The sequence below is a fragment of the Microcaecilia unicolor genome, chromosome 12, assembly GCF_901765095.1.
Source record: "Microcaecilia unicolor chromosome 12, aMicUni1.1, whole genome shotgun sequence".
Taxonomy (NCBI): Eukaryota; Metazoa; Chordata; class Amphibia; order Gymnophiona; family Siphonopidae; genus Microcaecilia; species Microcaecilia unicolor.
Window position 1 is genome coordinate 64,034,198 of NC_044042.1, and position 11,449 is coordinate 64,045,646.

The following is an 11,449-nucleotide window of genomic DNA, read 5'->3' on the forward strand; positions in this document are numbered from 1 at the left end:
GGAAAGAGGGGGCTCTTTCCTGCCCCGAGCCCCCTCTTTCCTGCCCCGACGTCACTAGACCACCAGGGAACACGGAATCCTGTAAGTACGGGACGGAGGTCCAAAACCCGGACAAGACGCACCGGAGCACCTAGGTTTTAGAGGAGGGAAAGAGGAAAATTTTTTTTTTCCTATTTCCCTCCTCTAAAACCTAGGTGCGTCTTATGGTCCGGTGCGTCTTATAGTCTGAAAAATACGGTAATGTGATTTTTGCTGTTGCATGCATGCTGATAACTCCCTTCGCCTCCATCCATGTGCATCTCCTTCCTGTCTTCTCTTCCCTCCCCTCCATCCGTCCAACAATTGCCCTCCCTTCCAACCATCCATGTCCAGCAACCCTCCTCTCTCCTGCCCTCCCCTCCATCCACCCGTGTCCAGCAACCATCCTCTCCCCTGCCCTCCCCTCCATCCATCCATCCATACCTAGCGATTCTCTTCTCTCCCCTGCCCTCCCCTCCCATCCATGCCCTGCATGTAAATCTTTTTTATTACCTCCGTCGAAGTGGCTGCGTCTTTGAAAGCCCTGCCCCTCTCTAGCCTTCTCTTCGTGAGTTCATTCCCTCAGAGTCAGTCCCGCCCTCGCAGAAATGATGTCAGAAGGCGGGACTGACTCTGAGGGAATGAAGTCACGAAGGGAAGGCTAGAGACGGGCAGGGCTTTCAAAGATGCAGCTGCTTTGATGGAGGTAATCAGTGCCGACAGGGAGGACATGCAAGGGGATGTTGGGTGGGCGGGCCTAGATGGAAAGTGGTTGGGCCTGGGCCCGTCCAGGCCCACCCGTGGCTACGCCCCTGTCGACGGTGCGTGTGCCAACAGAGAGGGCTCTGCATGCCCTATCTGGCACGCGTGCCATTGGTTCGCCATCATTGTACTAGATGATATTGAATCCTTATGTGCAGTTTTCATCATTTGCAACCTCTGTGCAAGTCCACCTCCCAATTCTTTCATATACTTGAGCTTCACAAATTTGGGCTGCTTCACCTCCTCATAAAGTAGCAAGATTAACCAGCTTCTCCCTCCCTGTTGAATTCAAAGGACTTCCAAGGAATTAAACTCCATTTGCGTTAATTCTCTATATGGATGAGAGCTCAAGCATTTTGAGATCTGAAGGTGTGGGGAAAAAAATCTGAGAATATGCTTTTCTAAATTTCCCGAAGGGAATTATTTGTCCCCCAGGCATACTTGAAACAAGCAGTACAATCCTCCTTTGTATCAGTATCCAAACCTATTCTCTTGTTCTTTTTTGAGGACTATATAGGGCATATGCAAGAGATGCCAGGAGTTTGTGTATTTACCCCCACCATTTCTTTTGCTACAATTTTAGGGCATGAGCTGTAAAAGGATTGTGAATTTTACCCACATCAATACCTCCACCCATAACCCAGGTACATCTCCCAGTGGAAAATTAGACATATACCCAGATTCTATAAAGGTTGCCCAAATTTCTTAATCAGCACCAGTTTTGAATTTGGGTTCCAATTTGGCTATGCTCTAACAATGGGTACCTAAACTGGATTGCATACAACTCAAAAGGGGGTGTGGCCATGGGAGGGGCATGGGTGGGTCAGGGATGTCCACAAAAGATGCACGCAGTGTTAGAGAATAGTGAGGACCCACACTAAATTCGTGCATCGTGATTTACACCAGTTTTCAGCTGGCATAAGTCCTTGCACGAAAAATAGAGTACCAAATTTGGCACCTAAAGATGAGCCCCCAATTCAGTGCTCAATACTATTCTAAAAAGTGCTCATCCTGAAGTGAACTTTATAGAATAGCATTGAATGCCGAATTTTATCAGTGCCAATTTTCAGCGCCATTTATAGAATCTGTCCCATTATCATGTCATCAGGCAAAGAGAAGAGATGAGAGAGGGCACCCCTGTTGTGTGTGCCTCTCCCTAATTGAAAGCTAGATATTTATTTTTATACAGGCTTACACAGCACTGTACACAAATAAGTCAGATACAATCCCTGCTTGATACAGTTTATAATCTATTCAAGCAGATAAATAAAGGAATAGGGAGTTTCATTTATTATGAGAATGATTAAAACAACATGAGAACTGAACAGGTGAATAAGGGTTTAAGGGGTATGTTTACTAAGGTGCGTTAGCATTTTTAATGCGCCTATAAATTTAAGGCGCATTTAAACACTAACACGGCTATACATTTCTATGGGCATGTTAGCGTTTAATGCGCGTGCACCATTTGCGCATGTTAAAAACGCTAACGTGCCCATAGTGCAGCTTAGTAAACCTAGCCCTAAGAGTTAAATGTAGCTTAGAAGGGAACACTGCTCCCTCTGTCTGAGCACCACTCTTTTAACAAAAAGGACATTAGGGGCAGTTTTGAACATAGCAGGGAAAGACCCCTTCACCATCTACCAGCTGCCTCCCCCAGTACCTCTGTTACTGATGGTATTATGCACACTGTACACACTCCAGGGAATTATGTATCCGAAAAATCAAAATAATGCACAGCAAGATAATACAACATATTAAACAGAATAGTATTTGCAGTATTCTGGAACTATATGCAGGTAATTTGACACTTAGCCCTAGTTCCCTAGGCCAGTATCTTTCTGTTGGTCATGTGGAAAGTGATGTTCAGCAATACTGATGTTACTGATAACCATAAAATAATTTACCTATCAAATGTTTTTGTAAGTTGCCAAATTTCAAAAATTAACATATTACAATAACTACACTGCAAATTAACAAATACAAATAAAACAAAAAAATGGAAAATGTTATCATACCACTTTATTGGACTAAATACATTTTTTAATTAGCTTTTTGAGGCCAAAACTACCTTACTCAGGTTAGGGAGTGTATTGCTATTATGGCATCCTGTCCTGACCTGAGGAAGGACATTTTGGTTTCCAAAAGTTAGTCAAATGTATATTAAAATTAGTCCAATAAAAATGTATCACCTTATTTCAGTTTTAGATTTATTAAGGTTTATTAAAACTTCCTGAACTAAAAATAAAATTCTTTTTTTCTACCTTTCTTATCTAGCAATTTACTTTTTCTAATTGTGTTGATTCCAGTCTATGGTTTTTGTGCTCCTCCTCATAACTCTCTTGTCGGGATTTCCTGTCAATTTGTCATAGAACATAGTAACATAGTAGATGATGGCAGACCTATACGGTCCATCCAGTCCGCCCAACAATATAAATTCATAGCATAACGTATGATGTCATACTACAGATATATGCAGATATATATACTTCATCTTCATTTGTCCTTGCCAGGGCACAGACCATAGAAGTCTGCCCAGCACTGTCTTTGCTTCCCAGTTACTGGTGTTGCGATCTAATCACCACTAAGCTTGTTTAGTTCCAAGCCTTCTATGCAGAATTCCTTTGTGTTTATCCTATGCATTTTTGAATTCTGTTACCATTTTTATCTCCACAACCTTCTGTGGGAGGGCAATCCAGTTATCATTCTTTTCTGCTCCTTTTCCTTTCAATTTTCTTCCATTTTATTTTTCTGCTTCCCTGTCCAGATTTAATTCATTCTTACTATGAGGTTCCCAGAAAACAGCAAGGCAACCGATCTGCAAAATCCAAGGTGGAAAACAAACAAGCAGATCAGTATAATGTCCCAAAAAACTTTATTGAAGATACCGTGTATAAGACACGGTATCTTCAATAAAGTTTTTTTGGATATTATACTGATCTGCTTGTTTGTTTTCCACCATTCATTCTTACTATCCAGTCTTCAATTTCCCTTCTGTTACTGTGTCTACATACAGCTTTTCATCTCTTTGCTTCACTCTAGCTCTCCTATTTCACTTCCTCTTATTACCTGGACTCTCACTAAATCTATCCTCTTTCTATCCCTCCCCCCCAATACAGCATCTGCCTTCTTTCTTTCCCCCTTCCATCCAGCCTCTGCTCTCTTTACATCCCCCCTCCATCCAGCATCTGCTCCTCTCCCCTTTCCATCCAATGTCTGTCCCTCTCCCCTTCTTCCATGCAGTCTACCCCCTCTCCCCTTTCATTCAGCTTCTGCCCCCTCTCCCCCTTCCATCCAGCTTCTGCTCCCTCTCTGTCTCCCCCCCCCCCCCACACACACCCCACAGTCACTGCTTTTTCTCCAGACCAGCAGTAGCAATGGCAAAACTAGGTACAGTCATCCTAGGACCCATTCTGCATAGGGGCTTTCTGTCCTAGTACAGAAGTAATTTTGGAGGGGGTGGGACTGGCAAGGTGCCTCTACAGAGTGGGGCCCTGCGATGGCTGTACCTAGTTTATCTGTGGGTGTTGCTGGTCTGGAGAAGCATCAGCAGCAGTGGGAATGATGGTGGGAGGAGGTTAGGAAGGTCTTCGTGCCCCTTGCTGCAGGGCAGTCCAAAACTGCTGTGCAGCATTTTAAGACAAGGTACAGGGCCAGGCAGTGACACAACTTACAGGGAACATGGCTTCAGCCATACTAAAGGAGCACAATTTTTGGTAAATTGATAAATGCATATACTTCACTATTTGCATACATACACAGTTTGGGGGAAAATGCTCACCAAGGTAGAAAAGGAAAATTAAGTTGAAGCAGAGATAGCTGACAACAAAAGGAAAAGGATCTAGCAGAAGAGATGGAATCAACAGATTCAATGAATAGGAGAATGAAAGAGTTCTAGATTGATGAAGGTGGTATACTACTGTTATAAAACATTCAAATGTATTCATTTACACGTATTGAACCTGATTTATTCAGTCACTTTGACTGGCGTTTAGGCCAGTAATGAAATTTAAAAGTGGTATTTATATTGATGCTTGCCCCTGAAAGAAACTAGAGCAAAATGAAATAGTACAAATCATAGCAGATGGCTGGTGACCCAAGGACTTTTTTGGGGGGGGGGGGGGGGGAGTGGAGGTGGAGGGAATCTTCCACTAACCATGGTGTAGTTTTGGTGACCTTCTCACTGTACTCTGTCAGGAAGGAGGGTGGCAATGGTATAACTTTCCCATCTCCTCCCTCCCTACACACACACACATCTACAAGTGAATAAGCCATTTGTCTTAAAGTATACATGAATCGATAGAAAGTCTCCAATGTAAATAGTTCATTAAATAAAAGTACAAAGACATGGGTTGCTTAGTGTCAAAACTAGTACCTAATCCCAAATTACAAGAAGGTTCCTTAGTAAAGAAAGAATACTGTAATTTGCAATAATCAGTTTGATATCAATAAACGCCAGCAGTAATTTTGATCAGCATTATAGAATTACCCCAATATATCATTTTCACGCTTGATTTGACTGGTTCGGTGTAGATTCCAGGAGTAAATTCCACAGCTATTTAAACTGAAAGATGAAATAATTGATATCTTGCAATCTGTATTGTCTAGAGGTTTGGGTTTTTTTTTTTTGTTTGTTTGCCACAAAGAATGTCGATTCAGTTTGTGCATCTTCTGGCAGCCGTCAGCAACTGCCGAAAAAGATTCTAAGTTGAATAATATTTCTTTATTGCAAAAATCTTAATATTTATTGGTTTGTTGAAAATGTTTAAAGCGCATTTATGGAGAAAAAAAAATCCCCAAGTGTTTTATTTCATTTCAAATAAATTAAGCACTTAGCTCCTTCCCCACCCCACCCCCACGAACACCCAAAAACACATTCGTTCCCAAGGCAGCCTGTTAGTCTCTATTTTCAAAATCGTTTCATGAATTATATATATATATTTACATATGGGGTTATATTTTCAAAAAATGGATCTGCCTAAAACCAAAACTTGAACAAATAACGTTATTTGAAGGGGTTTTAGGTAGACTAGCCAAACCTTTAACTAAAAACTGAACTTTTGGCCTGAAAACTAGCGACTCTTTCCAAGGCCAATGTACTAGTAAATACCTTGACAAGTAACTAATGACATGTGGGCGTCATATTGTTACTGCTCTTGTCTGCCATGTACTAACAAGTAAATAAATGTTTCCTACTTATGTCTCCATTCTATTAACACCGGCTGCTTAGTTGACTTCCCTTTTTCTTTGTATCCACTCAAAAGTTGGTCTCTTGACACAGAAAAAGGCTCCGCTTATTTTTATTGCATCGGAAAAATATCAACTGTCTTTCAAAACATTCTTTATTTTAATTTTCTTCGTCACCTTCAATACCAAAATTAAAAATAGGAGAATGTAGCAGAAACCAAAAAATATTCAGTGAGATCATATATCCTCTTAAATGAAAAGTTATCTTACAATCGTTCGTTTTCCCCAAATTGTTTAGCTGTATTTCTTAAACAAATGCCATTGTGTTTTTAACCTCGTTTCTTCAGCTCATCAGAATATTGATTAAATTAAATAGCTCTTTTTCAGCCTCTGGTCCCAGGCACACAGCATTTGAATTAGCCAATTTCAGCCTCTGAATAGAAAAATGGGTTAAAGCCATTTCTCTAGTTTGGTCTGCACCGTAAGTTTTATAACGAAAAAGAACATCACATTGCAGAAATTTTCCCTACCTCTGCCAAAAGGCTTTGCAAGAAAGCACCTTTTTAACATTTAAAAAAAAAGAAGTTTTGATTGGATTGGCAACATCTAACTTGTGGCCTTTTTAACACTTAAAAAAAAGGTCTTGAATAATTCTAACTTTTTATTCACTTAAATGCTTTGAAGAAAGATTTTGACGTACATGTGTTGTTATCAGATTGATGGGCAGAGTTTGATTGAAGTCCTTTTGTCATGCAAATGTCAAAGTGTTTGATGGATGAGTTCAGATATCTGCCAAACTTCAGGAGGTCTTCGGTCATTGGTCCCAAAGTTCACGTGACCTTCTTTCTGAGGGACCCCGGGTTGAAGCCTGGCAATCTATGGCTGGAAGTTTTACAGCTTTGACATACTACCTAAAGGTTGTAGGGCAGGAGGAATCCCCGAAACAGGTTGACCCTCCTCCATCAGTGGCAGATGGACAATACCAGGATGAACTCCTTCTTAGAGTATGCAATTTGTAACCGTGGGACGAGCACCTACTCCCCCAAGTGCTTCCCTGCTTTAGATCAGGGACCGGCGCACTTCCCTGCCTGCTCAGGTGCTCCTGGAGATTCTTACAGTGAAGATGGACGCTTTCTGCTAGGAGGCAGCACTGCTGCTGTTGCCACCAACCACCTTCAGCAACCGAACCCCCCAAATTATGCTCTTCCAGCCAGCCAGCCTTCTAGCAGCGGCCTGCCTTACTCAAGCTCTGCAGTGTGCAGCCCAGGCTATGGGCACCAGTTCTACATCAGCCCGGAAACGGATGGATTCTATTTCCAACCCTCCACTTATTCTGCCAATGCGAGCTCCAACATTAGCTCCTTATCAGAGGGTTACTGTGCAGGGGTGGCAGGCCCTGGACACTACCACCAGCACCCCTATGAACAGGAGCAGCAGGGCTTTCTACAAGGCACGTTCATCTCCCCCTCATTACAGGAAGACAAAGAATCTGATTGTCACCTTGAATCATCTCCCACCACCCATACCTTCGATTGGATGAAGGTGAAAAGGAACCCTCCTAAAGCAGGTGAGTACTTGGTCGGATTTGGCCCTGAATGTTCTGTATAAACAGGTTACAGCTGTAGGGAGTGGGGTGAGTAGCCTAAACTGAAACGGGAACCCCCCCCCCTCCAATATTATAACACAAACGTGATTGCTGACAAGTATTAAAGTCCAAATGTCCCCTCCCCCTTTTAGGGAAGTATTTTCAATATAAAGAAATCCCTGCCTCTGTTAATAGCTACAGGAGGAAGCAGAAACTCATCATTTCTTGCAAGGTCCAAATCCAGCTGTGATCCCAATATTCTGTAAACAGCAAATTCACTTGATCTCTTTCTGGTTCAAATGATTGTCTATATTATGGATTTCAAACGAATTCTTTAACCTCTCAGTTTTGATTTTATAATAAAATGTAGCCTGGCCGGTTGGAGACCCTTTAGTAATAACTAAGGAAAATGTTACCTTTTGCAATGAGTCAGAGCAACGTGTTTTCTCTGGAGGCTGAACGGTGTGGAGCATCAGTGCTCTCTGATGGATATTGATTTGCTCTGGGTGGGGGGGGGGGGGGGAGCAGGAGAAAGGATGGGTATACAGGAATGCCTATTCATGAAAAGATGGATAGAAAGAAGCAAGGGAAAGCTGGGTGGGTGTCACTTACAAAATAGATACATATTGAGTTACTTTTTTGACTTCTTTATATGTTTCAGCAGTGAAAATATCCGAGTATGGACTGGGAGGCCAGCAGAACACCATCCGAACCAATTTCAGTACCAAGCAACTGACAGAACTGGAAAAAGAATTCCATTTTAATAAGTACCTGACCCGGGCAAGGAGAGTGGAAATAGCTGCCACTCTGGAACTGAACGAAACCCAGGTCAAAATCTGGTTCCAGAACAGGAGGATGAAGCAGAAAAAGCGAGAGAAAGAAGGAGTCGCTTTGCCTGCAGGCCTGGGATGTGGAAAAGAAGCAGGCGAAGCCTCGGATCGGTCCAACTCTACTTCACCTGAGGCCTCTCCGAACTCCGTTTCATCCTGAAAACACTACTGTGCATTCTTGAAAGCCACGGCTATTCCTTCTTCTAGAAGAAGCATCAACTGAAGAGCATTTAAAACAGATTCAGGAGACTGAAGTTCTTTTTTTTTTAATCTACTAGTTTCCTCCTGTAAGATTGAAATATTTTTGAAAACATTGCATTTTCATTCGCTATTAATTTATGAAGCTTATGTTTAGGGGACCTTAGGTGTACGTTTTTGCAAGAACATTTCAGAGGACCGATTCTCTCTTCCAAACAAAATTCCTACCAGTTCGTCTCAGGGAGCTTCTCCATAGCAGGGTGCTGCACTTTTAACCACAATCCTTAAAGGACATCTAGTTCTATTTAATGATAAAATACTTTTCCACGTGCTTGTTAAAATATCGTTATTTTACAAAGCTTGGTTGTACATTTGATTGATTACCTGTGCTTTTGTTTCCCATGATCTGCGTTTGGCTTTTGTTAATGTTTTGCAGAGTGAAAAACAAAACAATGAGAATGTTATAATTTGCTATATTTTTCAGAGAGGGACGTTTCCATTTTGCACTATATTGTTGCTTTACAGCGTTTCTGTAGACAAAGTTTTCTACTTTCTACCTCAAATATGAAAGATTTTGCAGATGTGCTCATGATGGCCTGATGAATTCAGTGCTGGGAAGTGTGAAGTTATGGATTATTGGATTATTATGGACCTTTAGCAAGGGAGGAAATAGCGGCACAGAGTAGTGAAAAAGCAGGGCTTGATTTAAATAATGTTTATAATATTTTTTTTAGCATCGGCATCTTTCCAATAAGTCTCTGCTTTTCTCACACAGATTCTGCAGAATTTCCTCTCAGTAAAGTTCTATTTAACAAAAATACAACCAAATAGTTTTAAAACAATTATTTAGCAGACTTGCATATTTGTAGAAAAATTATGTATTTTTTGTTTTGAAATGTCAACAGTAAGAAAATGAGTTATTTTTATTTTTTTAAATAGATTATTTTTTTCCTTTTCGAATTTTTCAGATTAAACTATCTTAACATAAGAAAATCGTTGTCTTTTCATGCCTTAGAGTTCTTCTGAAAGTAGCATGAAATATCTCATGCATCTTGTTCAGGAGGGAGCCCTGAAACATCTCTAAAAGTCACGTTAGAAAAAAAACTTTTTTTTTTTTTAAAGAAAGGCAAAACCCAAATGCTGGAATAAGTCTAGTAGATATGGCAGCAAAATGTGCAATGAAGGGGGGAGGGAGGGTCATGCTGGGAATTTCTGGGGAATTCACTTGTTTTTGTCTTTTATCTGGATCGGTGCAATCGCAAGGGTAGGAGGAGGGGGAACCAGGAGGTATGTTTTCATAAATCTGGTAAAACAAACGAACAAAAAAAAAAGGTAAAAACACGGATCCCTGAATTAATCTTTCTTCCTTTACCTTTTCAACCACCTTTTTATTAAGCCAGCATCAGTATTCATTCTGCAGGCTGGGGGATCTGTGCATTACCTATTTCCTTAAAAGGTCAGGGATCCCTCTATATTCCCTCAATAAGGTTTTTTTTTAAAAAAACATAATAGCCTCATACTGTCTTCAAACTAATAGGCATCTCTCTCAGGCTAAAAGGGTTCCCCCTCCTTTATTATTATTAGATTTAAAAAATATTAAAGCAAGATTCAAAGCATGGGGAAGTTTTCTGATCCATAGGATCAGACTTTATAGGCAAGAATTAACCTGACCAGGGCATTTCAGAGGCACTCCAGGGCAGGGAGGAGAGGAAGGGGGAAAGTAGTATTACAGGTTGAGCTGTTTTTAAAATTTTTAAAATAAATTTGGATCATAGTGTTTTTTCAAGATCCCCTGGATTCAACCTTATTGGCAAGAACCAGCCTGCTCAATGCAATTCAGATGCAGCCCAAGGCAGATAAGAGAAGGGGGGAAAGGAATCCCATGAGCAGGGCTGATTTAAAAAAAAAATAAAGGTGATTCTGGGATTTTCTTTTTCCTTTCTTTTTCTTTTAGCACTCTTAGCCAACTTGCTTTTGGCATCCACCTCCAGTATCTGCGGTGCCCCCTTCCACCCTCATCTAGATCCCACTGGTTCCAGCAATAATTCACAACAAAAGTACTTCATCGTACAAGATCCAGCAATATTTCCCATCACATGGGCAAGATCTTGCCAGATCCACATCTAATTCCCACCAGAAGGGCTGAATCCTGCCAGATCCTGGTCCAATACTCTCAGAAAGCCTGGATCCTGTCATACCCAGGTCCAAGTCCTGTGGAAGGTCTGGATCCAGCCATATCAAATGGTAATTCCCATCAGGAGGAAAAATCCTACTGAATCTAACAGTAATTCTCACCAGAAGGACTGGATCCATCTGCATCCAGCATTATTTCCCACCAGAAGGGTTGGATCCTGCCAGATCCTGACCTAATTGTCATCATAAGAACTGGATTCTCCATTGGGGAGGAGCTGTTGGTTATGCAGGTGCCAGCAATATTCAGTGCTAGAACCCACCTTTACTGTATTATGTAAGCCACATTGAGCCTGCAAATAGGTGGGGAAATGTGGGATACAAATGTAACAAATACATAAATACTAGGCTGGCCAAGTAACTTTGGTTGCCTAGCTATGTGGGTCCCGGCACAGAATATCTGCTGGGACCCATATAACTATTTTTTTTAGCTCTCCAATCCCTCCCCCAAAAACCTCTCCTTTTTGCCCCTCTCCCAGCCTGCGAGTCACAAACCCCCTCCCCCAGAATGACCCCCCCCCCAACCCCCCATCTCAGTAGTACCCCTGGGCCTACAATATCCCTGTTGGTCCAGTAGGGTCAATAATGGCAAGAGCAAAGGCCACTCGCCTGGCAGGAGCAAAGGCCTCGTCTGGCAGTTTCATGAAACTACACAAGTACCATGAGCTGCTTCGAATGATCA

At 41.6% G+C, this 11,449-nt stretch overlaps 1 protein-coding gene across 1 annotated transcript; it reads left to right on the forward strand.

Moving 5' to 3' along the window:
* Positions 1–6,634: 6,634 nt before the first annotated feature.
* On the forward strand, positions 6,635–9,022 carry HOXB1 (homeobox B1). The gene is made up of 2 exons (XM_030221298.1): positions 6,635–7,531; positions 8,211–9,022. Exons 1-2 carry the CDS (start codon positions 6,937–6,939, stop codon positions 8,537–8,539), a joined length of 924 nt encoding a protein of 307 aa, XP_030077158.1. The 5' UTR covers positions 6,635–6,936; the 3' UTR covers positions 8,540–9,022.
* The last annotated feature ends 2,427 nt before the right edge of the window (positions 9,023–11,449 follow it).

What these genes read in the sequence shown, in the direction of transcription:
- HOXB1 (XM_030221298.1), top strand. Translation starts at nt 6,937, where the DNA reads ATGGACAATACCAGGATGAACTCCTTCTTAGAGTATGCAATTTGTAAC. An exon ending in AAGGAACCCTCCTAAAGCAG is followed by an intron (nt 7,532 to 8,210) that starts GTGAGTACTTGG and finishes TATATGTTTCAG; the next exon opens with CAGTGAAAATATCCGAGTAT.